At 39.1% G+C, this 16,861-nt stretch overlaps 1 protein-coding gene across 1 annotated transcript; it reads left to right on the forward strand.

The window, feature by feature from the left end:
* The first annotated feature begins 7,051 nt into the window (after nt 1-7,051).
* LOC102702784 lies at nt 7,052-16,752 on the forward strand. Its single transcript, XM_040528220.1, has 19 exons — nt 7,052-8,560; nt 8,667-8,774; nt 8,853-9,107; nt 9,222-9,321; nt 9,661-10,085; nt 10,212-10,258; nt 10,347-10,434; nt 10,561-10,607; nt 10,695-10,782; nt 10,910-10,956; nt 11,928-12,139; nt 12,840-12,958; nt 13,029-13,235; nt 13,794-14,045; nt 14,161-14,293; nt 14,596-14,753; nt 15,899-15,982; nt 16,274-16,384; nt 16,545-16,752. Exons 1-18 carry the CDS (start codon nt 7,052-7,054, stop codon nt 16,358-16,360), a joined length of 3,966 nt encoding a protein of 1,321 aa, XP_040384154.1. The 3' UTR covers nt 16,361-16,384; nt 16,545-16,752.
* Nucleotides 16,753-16,861: the final 109 nt, after the last annotated feature.

The raw sequence follows: 16,861 nt of genomic DNA on the forward strand, positions 1-16,861 counted from the left end.
TCCTGGAGGAGCTCCTCGGGCAGGGTGGCGAGGGGTCGGCTCATGGACATGGCGACGGACGGTACTGCCGGTGGCGCGCGCGGCGTAGATCGATCGAGCGAGCTAGCTATCTCGCTCGCTTCGCTTTGGCTTCTTGGCGGCCGCTGGAATGGAAGCTCAGAAATGGGGATTAGGGCAGAAGCGGAAAGTGCGGCGAGGTACGCTCCAAGGTGACCTATATCACATGTTCTTCGTTCGCCTGTCTGTCTCTGTCTGTTCTTCACTAGGAAATTTTACTCTTAACACCCTGGATTTTTTTTATTTACCCATTCATTCTCAGGATAAGGATTGTGTGTATGGGTGGTCAAAAATGGAAAAATATAAGCAGTAACCGATTTTTTGGGGGTAAAACAGAAAAGCGACCGACCAGCTCGATTTCAAGTTACTACTTGTTTTGAAAATCTCCTGTGAATTTTTTCTATATATAAATTATCTACTTCTGTGGGCATAGTACTGCCCAGTAGATTTTTACACAAATAAGAAACGGAAATATTTTTAGACAACTATTTCAGATGAAATTCACCAAAATAAAAAATCCTGAGATGCATTGAAATGGTAAATTTTCAAAATAAAAAACAGAGATTTTTTTCTTGGTGTAAATATATAATCCCAAATTTTTCATACTCATTTGACCAGCTTTCTTTTTAGCCATCACTTCCAGATGCTCAAGACCGGAGTAACAAATAAGGGTCCTCCAAGATTGATGTTTCCATATGGGCTGCTATTATATGGTATCCTGTTTCAAAATGGAATGATTCCTATGAGTTACCATACGATTCCTCACATGTAATAGATCTGATACCACATAGCTACCGGCTGATACTAGAACAGTAAACAGTAGATACTTTTCATTGGTACCAATTGATAATAGGGTGGTATCAAGTGATACACTATTAGTAACGACTGGTACTAAGTTGGTACAGACGATACTCGTTAGTATAAGAATGATGCCCTAAAATATAAATAATACATTAAAATATATCAATTTAATAAAAAATAACTGAGAAAAATGAGAACATAACGAACAATTTCAACCTAGATAACGAATTGAGACATTAGTAGAACTAAAAAACCATCCCACTGTTTTGTACCATTTTTTATTTAACTTATAAGGATAAAATAAAAAGGGTGTAGATGCCTGCTTGCCTAATCAAATTAGTACTTTTCTTATGGAAACTAAATGTGTCCTGTTCCAAATAGTAAGGGCACGTACGTATAAAGGTGCTTATTAGATGACTGTCTCAATCGACACGTAAGCGAATTTGGTGACGTGGAGAAAAGAGGTGGAAGGAGGGAGAAAAACCGGTGTCATGCATGACAACGGCTTAGAGTCGACTCTTAGTATTTATTAAAGAAAACTTTCTTGTATGAGAGTGGATAAAAAGGAAACTAGCGTAATAAAAGTATTTTATTGCATTAATGAAGAAACCATACCTGACTCTATACCTCTGTACGTATCATTATAAAATAGGTTCTTATTGCTGATGTGGATTAGATAAGAGTCATATAATGGTCTCTACCTTTGAACATGCCCTAAAGACTGGAACTGTCCTATATATAGTTTTCCCGTTTCAATGTAAGCCAAGGCATTCTAATATTTTTAGGATATCTTCGCTCCTTTTCAAATGTATCATCCTTGATTTGGTTAAAATTTACTCCCCTTTCCCTGGCTCTAATGAGCGTTCGATAATAATCATAGCTAACTCAAAAAATTGTAGTTCATGATGACATGACGACGTACACATGCACTCCAAACAATAACGATTGCATTTTTCCCACTTAATTTTTTTAGCATGATTTTCCCACTTAATTAGGAATAAAACTGAACTGATGGTCAAGATGAGGATTTACCCATTCGTTCTTAAGATAAAAAGATAATTGTTCAAAATGGAAAAAATGGCCTGTATATCTGTGGTCAAAAATGGAAAAAGATAAGCACTGATCGATTTTTCGGGGGGTAAAACAGAAAAGCGACTGACCAGCTCGCTTTAAAGTTACTACTTAATTGTTTTGAAAATCTTCTGTGAATTTTTTTCTATATATAAATTATCTATTGTGTGGGCATAGTACTGTCCAGTAGATTTTCGCACAAATAAGAAATGAAAATATTTGTAGACAACTATTTCAGATGAAATTCATCAAAATAAAAATCCTGAGATGCATTCGAAATGGTAAACTTTCAGAATAAGAAACAGAGATTTTTCATGGTGTAAATATATAATCCCAAATTTCAGCCTCATTTCACAAGCTTTCTTCTTAGCTATTGCTTCTTGATGCTTGGGGACCAAACAAATAAATCCCTCTAAAATTGTATGTTTTGATAGGAGGCTGCTATTCTATGCTATCATGTTTCGAAATGAGATGATTACGTGGTTGCTATTCTACTGTATCATGTTTCAAAATGGAATAATTTCTACGAGCTACTAAATATGATATCTCACTGGCAATAGATCATATACCACAGTGGTACCAGTTGATACTAGAACGGTAACAACTGATACTCTGTTGGTGATACTCTGTTGGTGCCAGCAGATACTAGGGTTGTATCGACTAATATAGTAGTAGTAATGACTGATACCAAATTAGTACCAGCAATTCTCGTCTATACAAGAATGATTCTCTAAAATATCTTAATTCTGATAAAAATATATTGACAAAATGAAAAAAATAATGAAAAAATTTCAACCTAAATATCGAATTAGGAGGTTACAAGAACTGAAACCATCCACCATATTCTAGCATTTTTATTTAACTTATAAAGAAAAAAGAAAAATAAAACATGGTCATATAACCCTAGGTGTCTGCTTGCCTAATCAAATTAGTACTTATTGATGGGAACTAAGGGTGTCCTGTTCCAAACAGTAAGGACACCATCCTATAGTTTTTCCTGTTTCAATATAAGCCAAGGCATTCTAATATGTTTAGAATATCTCTGCTCCTTTTTTTTCAAATTTATCACCATTTATTTGGTTTGAATTAGCTCCTCCTTCGTTGGCTCTAATGTGTATTTGATAATAATCATAGCTAACTCAAAATAAACTGTAATTCATGATCACATGACGACATACACATGCGCTCCAAACAATGACGATTACATTTTCCCACTTAGGCCTTGTTCGGATGGAGGGGGATTGGGCGGGATTGGACCACAACCCCATGGATTTCTCTCTCGCGGAATAAATCCTGGGCCCCAAAAAAATTGTTGTTCGATTAAGCCTAGTCAGGATTCTAGCCCAGCCCATGCCAGGATTTTTCTATTGTATTGGCCGAGAAATTAATCCTCTCCATCAGTGGTGTGGATAAAACCCGTTATCTTATGTGATAATGTGTAAAATCCCAACATGCTACTTTTTATAAATCGCTGCCAAAATGAACTGATGTTTTTATGGAAGGGATTATGAGAAAGCTGGGGATTCAAACCCCACAGCGATTGGGTGACATGGAAGGGGTTCACCCAATCCCCCTCGGCATAGATTCCTCTTGGAGATTAAATCTCAACTAACCAAACAAGCCCTTAGGAAGAAAACTAAACTAATGCAACGATTCTTCTTCTCTACTTAGTCAGATTGCTCGTAAGCAACTACTCATTCGAAGGGATGAAAAGAGATGAGCATTAGATTTGATGTTGGCTTTTGAGACGAGTTGTAGAGTGCAGATTATGTAAGTAGTGGTTGTAGTGACCCATCCCCATGTATAGTAATTTTTTCACCACTAAAAGTAGGTGTGTTCGACACACAAGATCTTTATATGATATTTACTGACATTGGCCGGTTCTGCGATGGCGAGGTGTACGCGAGACTGCAACAAGAAGAAAGACACTGATGATTTTTATATAGGTTTGATTCCCTGATGGTGAGTAAAAGCCCTAATCATTTTTATATGTATTTAGCGAAAGTCACGTAGAGTATAAGATAAGATCAATCTACTATTCTAGCATATCCAGCTACATATTAGCACCTTTGCGGTGAGTTTGAAGTTGCGGCTAGCAGTAAGACAGCTCCATGGATGTTTACTTATAGTGTGGCTTGTGTTTGTGTTGCCATCCGATGCCCGCCTCCCTCATGAGAGGCCCTTGTATTTATAGTACCCCTTCTATAAGTAGGACTTAGAGAAGTCTTTAGGTAACATGACCGAGTAGGTTGAATCATATCTGAATAGCACTACTCATCCTTCCTTTCCTGAGTACAATTTTCTTTTTCTACCATCTACTTTCCAAAGCGTAAGGATGTCTATACGTATATAATATGGTATGTGGTATTTTCGCAGACATGTTATTCTAGGTAAACAAGGTATGTCATGTCTAGACCACTGAGAGTACCGACCTCTTTACAAATTCTCTTCCGATCTTTGTTCCATACATCTCACAAGCTACATTGTCTGAAGGATAATGGTAAATGGGAGATAAGCTGACTACGTTAACCTCCGATAATGATGTTCTACCATACAGGCGAATAAACAGTCTTTGTTGGATTTTGAATTTGGATGGAGGTCAGGAAGTTAAACGTGCACCGTATCCTCACCAGGAATATTTCCATTTCTGTTGAAGTCAAACCATCATTGTAAGCTTATAAAACAAAAAGGTGAGATCCATTTGGGGTATGTTTGCCATTCGCAACAAACCCTAGCTTCCTTCATCTTCCTTGGATGCATTCTTCCCTCAAACTAGCTCTAGCCTCCTCCAATACTCCCAAAATCTCTAGGGATCTTCCAGCCTCAATGAATATGACTAATGGCTACCGTGGTGACAAGGCCACCACTCAGTGGTGACAAATGCAACCGACATGGCAATGAGGTCATCACGACATCACCCGATGATGATGATGGATGTGGCCGGCGTGATGTTGAGATCGCCACTCAGTGGTGACAAATTCAGCAGCGACGTGGATGCAGTCAGGTGGAGATCACCAACCAACAGCCATGGTGGATACAGTCGACGTGGTGATGAGATCACCATCTAATGACGTCAATGGATGTACCCGGTGTGGTGATAAGATCACCACCCATTAGCGACTGTGAATATGGTCGGCTGGTGATGAGATTACCACCTAGTGGCAATGGTGGACATGGTTGGCCGGTGATGGGAGTACCACTAGATGGCGATAGAGGATGCAGTTGGTGTGATGACGGGATCACCACTCGGTGGTAACAATCTTGGGGGTAGAGGTGGAAGGGGCCAGCGTGGTGATGGGATCACCACTCAATGACGACCATCTCGGTGCTGACAAAGGATATGGCCTACATGCTGACGAGATCACCACCTGACGAGCGACAATGGATGCGACCAAAGTGGTGATGAGATCACCACTTGGCGGCGACGATCTTGACGGTGATGGTGGATGCGGCAGGCGTGGTGATGCGATCACCACTTGGCGGCGACAATCTTGACGGCGACGAAGTTGATGACAAACCTACGAACTTCTAAAAGAGATGAAAGAGGTGCCAAAAATACTGGCGATGGGGCCAATGTACTCATCAAGATTAATCTCAGTGTTGCCCCTACGTGGCACACCAACTATCATTGTTTTGTAGCGCAATAATATATGGGGGTGACACATGAGACCGAAAGTATGATGGTGTGTAAGGAATAGGGTTATCCAAATTCAGGGTCTCAAGATGAGATAATAACCTATTTCTGCTTGTATATAGGTTAATTATCTTAAACTTTAGAACATGCTTGACAATGATTTGTGAGATCATGTTTCTCGAGGAACCTGCTGCCTCCCCTTATATACCAGAGACAAGTTTACCAGAGATATAAACCTAATTTGATAAGACTAAGCCTATACATCTGGCTACAAAAATCTAGACATAGTAAACCTAATCCTTACCATATACCTACCCCAATATTCATTGTTATATTTTTATTTACAATTTAGTTCCTTTTTTATACAAATAAGTATAGTACACGGGATACCCTATATTCAGATATCCCACGATCATTATTAAAGTGAGTAAATAAAATCCTTTATAAGCTTAGAAGAAAACTGGAGGCGAAATATTAAATAGAAAGGATTTGATGAATTGGTTTAATTAGATTTATACTTTATAGGTTTATTTAGACCTAGGTTAAGTATACCTTGAATTAAATGTTAATAAGATTTTATGATGCAAAACTCTTGTTAAGGTTTTATCATAATAATAATAATAAATATATCACTTGGTTTAAATAATAATTTTGAAAAAAGTATTTTAGAAATTTATTTTATTTGGGAATTCCTAAAAGTAACTTTATAAAATATATAGGAACGGAGTGTGCACGTCAAAGACCGTGTCATTGGTTTTTCTTTAGCAGTAATTTAGGTACAATATGCTCTTTCTACACAACAAAATATTTATACGTACTATTACGTATGATTTTTTTTTACAGTGTTTATACGATGAAACTTCTAATTCCTTCGTAAGTACTCCACTCCGTACTACTAGATCGATTAATTAGTCAACGGTTAGAAAAAGTAAGAAAAAAAAAAGGCTAAAAACGCCATCAGCACCCAAATCTGCCTCATAAATATCCGTAGCAAGTCGGCAAAGTATTCTAAACCCGGGCCTTCGTTTATTGCATGTTATTTAAATAGTTATGAAAAAGTTTTAAAAAAATTATAAAGATAAATTAATATAAGATATATCACTACACAAACATATTATTTGTTATTTTTGTTGTGGATTGTACAAGTTATATTTAAAATTACAAACAAATATATCTTATATTAATCTATCTTCCTAATTTTTCTTAAAATTTTTTGTAACTATTTAAATAGCATAAACAAAGAGACGTCTCCTCCAGGTTTAAAATCCAATCCCTTCGCAAGTCGGCAAAAGCCCTTCCGTTTCTCCGCGCCCACAATTCCAGCAACTATCGTCGCCTCTCCGCCTCCGCCCCGTCGCGGTTGCGGCATTTCTACGAACACCTCGCGCCCGCTCCCTCGGTGCTCGCCTCCGCTTCCTCCTCCTCCAAGGATCCACCCGCGTTCGCTGCGGGCCTGCAGGCATTTCGACGAGCACCTCGCCTGCGCTGATGGGCAAAGTAAGGCCCCAAGGCCAAGAGCGCAAGGATGGCGAGGAGGTGGATACCGTGCGCATGGAGGCCAGGGAGGTGCTGATGCTGGATCGCAACGGCCGCCGCGACGAGGCGATCGCCCGCGCCCACGAGCTTGTGGCCAGGCATCCGGACTCCGCGCTCGTGGCCCAGCTCGCCGCGGGCCTCCACTACGATTCTACCACCCGCGCCATCGCTGCCAAAGACAAGGAGGGCATCACGAAGAACTGCAACGCTGCGCGCGACTTGTATCTCCATGCCCAGCGGCTGGCCCCCAACTGCGTCGAGATCACCGCCCGCCTGGCGGTGGCGCGGATCCGGTGCTTCCATGACGGCGAGGCGTTGCCGGAGATCGAGCGCGCCTTAGCCATCCCCTTCCCCTGCGACCCCGCCGAGAACAACGTCGCGTACGACCTGATGCCCGAGAACACCCCCAAGGCCAGGGTAGAGAATGCGAAGAAGTGGGCTACCGAGCGCCATCAACGGATTCTGTCCTGCGTGCGCAACAAGACCATTCCCGAGTACGTCCGCTCCTTGATCGAGTACGCCGGGAGCCATGGCGTGGCCAACGCGATCCAGCCAGTGAGGGAGTTCGCCGAGCGCTACTCCTACTCGGTGCGCGCGCCGCTGACCAACGCATACATCAACCTGGAGTTCGCGCGCGGCCTTGCCCCGGGCATTGACAAGCGGCAGTTCCTGTCTCGCATCCTCCGCGAGTTGAACAGCGTGGCAAATCAGTTCGAGACCTCGCTAGTGCTCGCCATGGTCCGCACGAAGCTCTTGTTTGTGCTGGGTTTGTATACTGCTATGGCAAGTGAGTACGTCCGGGCGATGGACATAGAGAGTCCTCCTGATCCGCAATTTGAGGACATACCTCCTGGATCTGTCCGAGGAGACAAGCATGAAGACAGAATATCTTCTATCCGCACAGAACTTGTCAGTTTACAACAGAAGCTTTTATTGATAGCCAGAGATTACTGGTCGTCCTTGACAAGGGGGCAGCAGCGCGGTGTTCTATCGGCGGGGTTCAATTCGATGCATCAATACTATGTTAGAGTTTACGATGATAGCCACGAGGCTGCAAAGACCATATCTGACGCACTCAGCTTTGTCAAGAAAAACAGGTCATGGAGGTATTGGATTTGCCCCTATTGTGTTGGCAAGAAGATCCCAGACACTGATGCGCTCTTGAAACACATGCACAAGAAGCACTCGGAAGGGAGTGTCTGGCCGAAGCTGCTGTCTGTGTTAGACCCAAAATTGATTCCTGATACATCCCAGGGTGAACGTTTCTCGGATGACGCAACTCTCTGTCAAGATCCAGATGAGCATTATGTCTTCCATTTCAAACGCGTTCGGCCATCTAGCATAAATCAACCAATGCCGTTTTCGGAAATACGAGGGAATAAATGCACAGAAGGAGTTGAAATCCTTGAGAAGATCAAGCTAAAGCTGAAGAATGCCCCTGCAGATGTTTTAAGCACCAAGGTTTGAGAATCTTCCCTTTTGCATGCTCTTGTTTCAACTTTTTCTTTATTAGATTCACTCTCCCGCTGATAATCCTATTTATTGGATTGAACTTTTTACATGGCAGTTTAATCAGGCTTGTGCTGAAATCCGGGACCTGTGGCATTATTTTCTTAAAGTCTCTGCTCTGGATTTTCGTGTAGTCATCGTACCCCTTGCGGTATCTTTCATATGGGTATGTCTATATCTGGAGGTCCTTGTTTATGTTTAGTTATATCCATCTGTTCACTCTTAATATGTTCCATCTTTATAGGAACGGTTTCTGCAATGCATCGGTGATGATAAAAAGGTTGCCAGTAAGAGTGTTGATGCTGCTGACATTGATGCTGTATTTCCATATGTTGGTGATACCCCTGAGATTGATGAAATGTTTCTTCATGTCGATGATGCCCTCGACGAAAATGCTGCTGATAATGATGCCATACGTCCTCAGGTTCCTGATGCCCCTGACAGTAATGTTGCTAATATTGATACAATACTTCCTAATGTTGTTGATACCTCCAACAGCGATGCTGCTAGCGATTCAGTATGTCCTAATCCTGGCGATATCCCTGATAACAGTGCTGCTAATATTGATGGAATTTGTCTTAGCACACTTAACACTGCTGGCGTCCCTAACAGAAATGCTGCTGATAATGATGTCATCCATCCTAATGTGCCTGATGCCTCTGACAGTAATGTTGCTAATATTGATGCAATACTTCCTAATGTTGTTGATACCTCCAACAGCAATGCTGTTAGCGATGCGGTACGTCCTAATCCTGGCGATGTCCCTAACAACAATGTTGCTAATATTGATGGAATCTGTCTTAGCACACTTAACACTGCTGGCGTCCCTGACAGAAATGCTGCTGATGATGATGCTATCCGTCCTAATGTTCCTGATGCCTCTGACTGTAATGTTGCTAATATCGATGGAATACTTCCTAATATTGTTGATGCCTCCAACAGCAATGCTGCTAGCGATGCAGTATATCCTAATACAGGCGATGTCCCCGAAAACAAGGCTGCTTCTAATATTGGTGGAATTTGCCTTAGCACACTTAACACTGCCGGCATCCCTGACAGAAATGCTGCTGATAATGATGCCATCTGTCCTAATATTCCTGATGCCTCTGACAGTAAGGGTGCTCATATTGACGCAATACTTCCTAATGTTGTTGATGCCTTCAATAGCAATGCTGCTAACGATGCAGTATGTCCTGATAGTGGCGATGTCCCTGACAACAATGCTGCTAATATTGATGAAATTTGTCTTAACACTCTTAACACTGCTGGCATCAATGACAGAAATACTTCTGATAATGATGCAGTATGTCCTAATGTTGGTGATGCCCTTGACAGCAAGGCTGCTGATATTGATGCAAAATTTCCTAACGTTGCCAATGCCCCTGACAGAAATTTTGGTGTCAAAGATTGCTCCAATTTCTCCCATGAAAACGAGGCCCAGAAATATGAAGTCAACGAAAAACCAGAGAACATCATGGTTGTTTCTCTTCCTATACTTAAATAACTGCCAAATTTTTATGATCATTTTCTTGCAACAAAATTAACATGGAATATTTTAGTAAGTAACTTTAGTTGAAGTGCTAACATGTGAAATTCCTTTCAGCTGCCTTGCTCAGATGTCACATCAACACATGGAGAAGATAAAGAAAGGTACAGATGCTTTTGTATTTTTTTTTATTGTCAAGCAGGATTACAGATTCATTAGAGTAATTCCTAACATTGTTGATGCCCCTGACAGAAATTCTGATGTCGAAGATGGCTCCAATCTCTCCCATGAAAACCAGGCCAACAAATATGAAGTCAATGAAAAAACAGAGAACATTATGGTTGTTTCTTTTCCTATATTTAAATTAACTGCCATTTTTTATGATCATTTTCTTGCAATAAAATTAACATGGAATATTTTAGTAAGTAATTTTAGTTGAAGTGCTAACATGTGAAATTCCTTTCAGCTGCCTTGCTCAGAGGTCACATCAATAGAGGGAGAAGATAAAGAAAGGTATGAATGCTTTGGTATTTTTTTTATTATCAAGCAGGATTACAGCTTCATTAAAGTAATTCCTAACATTGCTGATGCCCCTGACAGAAATTCTGATGTCAAAGATGGCTCCAATCTCTCCCAGGAAAACAAGGCCCAGAAATATCAAGTCAAAGAAAAACCAGAGAACATTGTGGTTGTTTCTTTTCCTATATTTAAATTAACTGCCACATTTTTATGATCATTTTCTTGCAATAAAATTAGCATGGAATATTTTAGTAAGTAACTTTAGTTGAAGTGCTAACATGTGAAATTCCTTTCAGCTGCCTTGCTCAGATGTCACATCAACAGATGCAGAAGATAAAGAAAGGTATGGATGCTTTGCTTTTTTTAAAATCAAGCAGGATTACAGCGTCATTAGAGTAATTCAGTTGATAACTGACCACTCTCAATCTGTTCTCTTTTATGTACTGTCCAATATTCACTTGCTGAACTTATGCAACTTCCCTAATTGTTTGTCAGTGGAAACCTCTTTGTTGTTTAGGAGGACAAGTGCATATAATGTAGTTACTTCAATACTTAGTAAATAGAAGCAGATCTATTGTGGAGAAATCGTCTAGGAGGAAAAATGCTATGTCAGATGCAAATGCGTTTCAGAAACCAATGGAACGGTGGAATCATCAAGATCCACATTTGAACATCTGAATGATCCATCTGATAAAAAAGTGGCAACTGATAAGATGGTTATATCAATGTGTAAGCTACTTAAGAGTACATAATGTTAGCTTGTAAGTTAGCATCATTCTTATAAAATTTAACAAAACTAGAAGAGGTGAGTCAATATTAGTTTCATTCTAGAAAGCTATTGTTTTTTTTTTTGCCAGGATCTAGAAAGCTATTGTATATTTTCATCATTGAGAACTGTTCTTCCAGAGACAATTGGACTTTCATCTTGACGATTACACCCATTTCTTCTGTCTTCCATCCTCATCTTCTCGCTTCTTAATAAAAGTTTTAATTACAGCTTATTTTCCATTTGTAAATATGCCACCAAACAATCACCCCCTTCATTTTGAAAATACATGCTTATGAGAGACCATCAGTTCTTTGTATGATCTCAATGTACACAATGAAACTGGAACAGAGAAATGATACCCATTGTTATGGCATTGTGTTTTTACTATGGTTGTGATCCTCTTGATCCTTCTTGTTCTAATCTTCCATAGATTCATAAAAATAGCTAGTGTCATTGTGTTTTTACCATGGTGGTGATCATCTTGATCCTTCGTGTTTTGTTTCTCTAATACATATGAGAGCTCAAAGGTTTCTCACTCGGTGCAGTGAGTCACATGTTAAAGATGAGAATTATGGTGCCACAGTAAACGAAAACGAGTCAAGTCCACCAACTGAAATGGTGGAATATAGCGACAAGCTGGATGCAACACCAGGACATATGGAGGCAAATCTAAAAGATGACAGCCTGCATGGAACTTCTTTACGCAGCTTAAGTGAACATACTTACAGCACAGCAAACACTGCTTCACGATTGTTAGGTACATACATTTTTATTTGAAATGAAATGAAATTTGCTATGAGTGTAGATTGTAAAACTTCCAGATGTAGCACAGTTCTGCCAATACTCCAGTTTAGCATACAGCTAATAAATTATCGATATGATATGAACTGTGCTCTATTTTATTTTGTTCTCAAATACAAACTGTCTAAGCTACTGGAATATTGGCACAATCGATTGAAAGATGCTGGTTCCCTTAGCCTAGTTGCCTAACACTCTCTTACGTGTGAAATTTGTTAACAAATCCTCTGCAGTTAGTCTAATCCTCGTGAATCATAGGAAACATTCTGCATTACCTAGAGGGCAAGACCATATGGGCGATTGATCTCATCTAGGTTTGACATGAAAAATCCTCATATTATGTTTTACTTGGATGACACTTTATTATTATCAGTGAGACATCCGATAAAATTATTGCTTTGTTGAAATTACCTGGTTTTTTGTCCTTCAATGTGTCCCATCTTGAATGAAAATTTGGAACTTTTTTGTTCTATTTATCCATTGTACCAAATGTACTATACGAATTCAGGACATTACAAGTGAAGATATTATAACGTGACCATTTATTAGAAAAAGTTCAGTTGTTTGCTACTTGGACCAAAACATTCTGGTAGCAATTTTGAATGATGTTCAGTACTGCGGCTAGATATTATTTATTCTGACTGACAATGTTATGACAGGAGAATTTGACCAATCTACCGAGGAAATTGCAAGCATTTCCTGCTACCAAAAAAGTATTGATGTTCTAAACAAGAACAATGTGGAGGAAGACCTGCGCTTTCTGAATATGATAATACAGGTAGCTGAAATTTGTACCAGACTGTGTGCTTGTCATATACTTGTTTCTAATTTATTGTAAACATGTTCAGTTACTGTGGAATTTGAAGGACTTCCGCAATGAAATTCTGTGGCAGTATTCCTTTGACATAATGCATGATGGCCTCTGCGTTTCTGAAAAATTATATAAGATCTTCTCTGCATGGGAGAAAAATGAACACTCTAAAATGGTTCATTTGCTATCTGATGTGAAGAACACTTTGTGCGGAATTGCAAATGACAGCAATATGTTTCAAACGGTATGTGTGTACTACCATCTTATAGCTTCACAGACAATATGCTTCAAATGTTTTTTTTTTCCTTTTTTTGGCGGGAAGGCCCAGGAATGGACTCCCAAATTTCATTAAGAGGGAGAATTTACAAGGAAAATGTTATTTTGTATTTTTCAAGTTTACATTCCAATATCTTTTCCTTAATTTCTGACAATTTTGGACCAAGGTGATTATTCTCTAGCTAAACATGGATTTGATATTTTTGTCCAGTTCGTAAATAGAACATTTGTAACCTCAAAATTCATGCCTTCTAACATATTATTTTCTCTTTGAATGTTTCCAAACAGTTTAGTCTCAGTCTATTGTTACTGTTATGTTTACATCTTGATGTTTTTTTAATTGAAAAAAGGAACTATCATGCTTTTTGCTTGTATGCTTATTTAACCTTTTATTTTCTTTGAAAGAAAAATTGGAAGTGTTGGAATACCGTAGGAGACTACTCTTAATCCTCCTCCATTTATATTTGGTGTTGTAAAAAACTATTTCCTTCACAAGGTTAAACTTGAGGTAATATGTCAGTTGCAGGCTGGAAGAAATATTGCATCAGAAATTATGACTTTTATTCTTCAGGGGCTGCAAAAGTTTGATAATTCTATATATGTTGGTTCCATGAGAATTGTAATGGATGCACCGTGCAGAAGTTGTGTATGGTACACACTTGGTCTTTTCGGGATAAGATTGAAGCAACTTATGAGCTGCAGATGTGGAGAGTGGTTTGGTGAAGAATATTTTTCGTATTTTCATAAACTTGATGCAAGTTTACTTCATAGCACAAAGGTGTGTCACACTCTGTATTTTGCAGTCTTTCAACCCTTATTAGTGGATTATAATGGTATGGAAGAGCTCTTGCATTTATTATGTGCTGAAAGTTTATCTTGGTCCCTTTTTTCAGATCAATTCCTTTGAAGACCTTCCAATGTTAATGGATTCACAGTCCAATTATGTGAGAAGTTGCAATAAGTGTTCTGGAAGTGTCAACCAAATTGGTTGTTTTCTTTTAAAGGGTCCACAATTCTTCACAATAGGTGAATTTACTTGTTTAACGGTGCATTGCATGTAAAGTTACGCCTTTCTTTTTTATCCACCCTATACAGTGACCACATTTGGAATAAACCTACTCTGATTGTTGCAAGTTAGAATATGTTGGAAATAGCCTAGTAATGTGCTTGTTGTGAATCCTTCTCCCAACAAAAGAGAACTTATGTGAGATAATTGTCCTTCAGAAGTAGCAAAACCAATGTGAAACAAATATGATTCACTTTTTAATTGCTTTTTCATAATTTTACACGCCCCTTGTATTGTTTCACTTGCTGCTACTATGTTTCAGTTTTGAAGGATTGGCTGGGTAGCGATGAAAGCAAGGCTACCTTGTCTGAAGCATTGTTTGGCATTGCGTCTCCCCTTGACATTACAATTCTCTACAATGGTGTTACATTTCCTCACGAAGTTGGTCACTCTGCAACCAAGTATCGTCTGGTCTCAGCGGTATGTGCACAGTAAAACCTTATTTCTCCTAAATTAAACTGTCAACCGACTGAAAACATTAATTCTCCAAATAATTATTATGCATTTAAAGTAATCCAGAAGAGACAGGGAACAAAAAACATTGTGCATTTGGTCATGCATTTTTTTTTTGTTTTATGCAGCATTTCTATATATTGAGGTGCTATTCTGTTTCTTGACTGTTTGGGTTCTGGATGCTTAGTTGAAATGGTCGAGTTGTATCTAAATTCCTAGCTGTCAGTTTGTCACATAGATTTTGGATAATATCACTGAGCAGAGAGAGGTAGGAGTATTTTTTGTTTTTATATTTTCATAAATTTTCAGGTAACTTGTGTTCAGAATATTGGAGATGATACTTATTTACTTTGTGTTCAGAGAAATGGTATTACTGGCAGCTGAACACATCCCCTTTTTCCATTTTTTGATAAACCTGTATCAACATTCTAATAGGTGGAAAGTTGAACTGATTAAGCTACATTATATCCTGGCAATAGTTTGTTACATAGTGATTTAACACATTTCACTGCAATTTGCCAAATGGTTGGTTAGCAAGGACTGTGGCAATTAATTAATCCTATGTTTGACTTGAAGAGTATAACTTTAGCAGGAATATGTAGTCTATATGGAGAATACTAGCGTGCGGAATCAACACAGAGTACCAACTTATATTGCTGAATTTTCAATTGGATCATATCATTAATTAAGCATTGGAGAAGTACCATGGCTTACGTAATCTTGTGGGACGAGCTTTAAATGTCGGATGTTCCCACTTCAATATTTTAACTCTTATTTCCCTGCTTATCTTTTTAGAATTTGTCTCATCCATTTGAATGAATCGATTGCAGAGATAACGGCTACATCGGCATACCATTCCTCAACCATGTTTTGTAATCTCTACACATTATGTTTGCTACTTTGACTCAACATATCCTGTCATTAGACTAGCTGTGGATTTATTCTGTACATTCTTTAATCTTAATGAAATTTGGCCACCCAACTCTTTGCGGTGGCCCCGCAAAAAGCTGTGGATTTATCCGCTTGTAGAAGCATAATAATGTATTGCTAATCCAATTTATGTGTATCGGCATACATTTCGCTTAACACAAGATATTTGTCCAACCACGCAGATTAGCTACACTGAATGTGGTGGTTATGCCTGCGTTGCTCGTGATCAGGACAAGTGGCTCAAGTATTGCCCTATGATGGTCAAGGTAACAAACTACCCTTTCCTACCATAAATTTTCAATGTGACTGAGAAAACCCGTAGATGCTACTTTGGCTACTCTACCACAACACATTTGACAAAAAAAAAAAAACACATACTGTTGCGAGAATAATTGTTATCGTGGCTAACCTTGCTGTATTATTTGCACAACACGAGTCTTGCTTGGCTACTAAATGAAATGTCTTTCGAGTTTCAGTAGCTGAGCCATGTACCCTTCGAATTTGAAAACCTGATCTTCTCCTTTTGCTGACCTGAATGTTTCATTTGCTCATTGCAGACAGTAGATTCTTGGGAGGAGCAACTCGAACTTTACAGGCAGATCAACCTCCAACCTGAAGTCCTAATATATGAAGTCATCAAGTAGTTATTTCACCCTTCCACTGATCTGGTACTTTTCTGCCTTCGCACGAACAGAGATCGATCTAGAATACATTTGTACATATACACCGTCATCAAGTTTCGTTACACACTGCTTAAATCTTTCCCTGCCACAAGGTTTGCGAATGTGATAAATTCTACGAAGTGCCATGTTGTTCTTTTTTTGCTAGGTATAAGAATTCGAATTGTAACTACATCAGTGCAAGCTTTTGGATTCGATCGAATTAGATGGACGGATGAATAGACATATGGGGTACATGAAGCAAGATAAGAGGAAGATGTAGAAGATAGAGGTAGGGACAGTGGATTGATTCTTTTTACTAAAGATTTTGTAGATTGATTAGTGTTTCTTTGATAGTTTTTGGCCCTCTATATTTATTTCAGGGGGTGGTATTACAAGTTGCATCTATACGATCTTTTACATGTGCTATAGACACGTGCTGTTTGGATCCAAAGACTTTTTTTAGTCCCTTATCACATTGAATGT

This window comes from Oryza brachyantha, chromosome 10, assembly GCF_000231095.2.
Source record: "Oryza brachyantha chromosome 10, ObraRS2, whole genome shotgun sequence".
Taxonomy (NCBI): domain Eukaryota; kingdom Viridiplantae; phylum Streptophyta; class Magnoliopsida; order Poales; family Poaceae; genus Oryza; species Oryza brachyantha.

Excerpts from the sequence above, each read along its gene's own strand:
- LOC102702784 (XM_040528220.1), top strand. The coding sequence starts at position 7,052 with ATGGGCAAAGTAAGGCCCCAAGGCCAAGAGCGCAAGGATGGCGAGGAG. Across the intron at positions 9,108-9,221 it reads TTGTTGATACCTCCAACAGC|AATGCTGCTGATAATGATGT; the intron begins GATGCTGCTAGC and ends GTCCCTAACAGA. Across the intron at positions 15,983-16,273 it reads ATTGCCCTATGATGGTCAAG|ACAGTAGATTCTTGGGAGGA; the intron begins GTAACAAACTAC and ends TGCTCATTGCAG.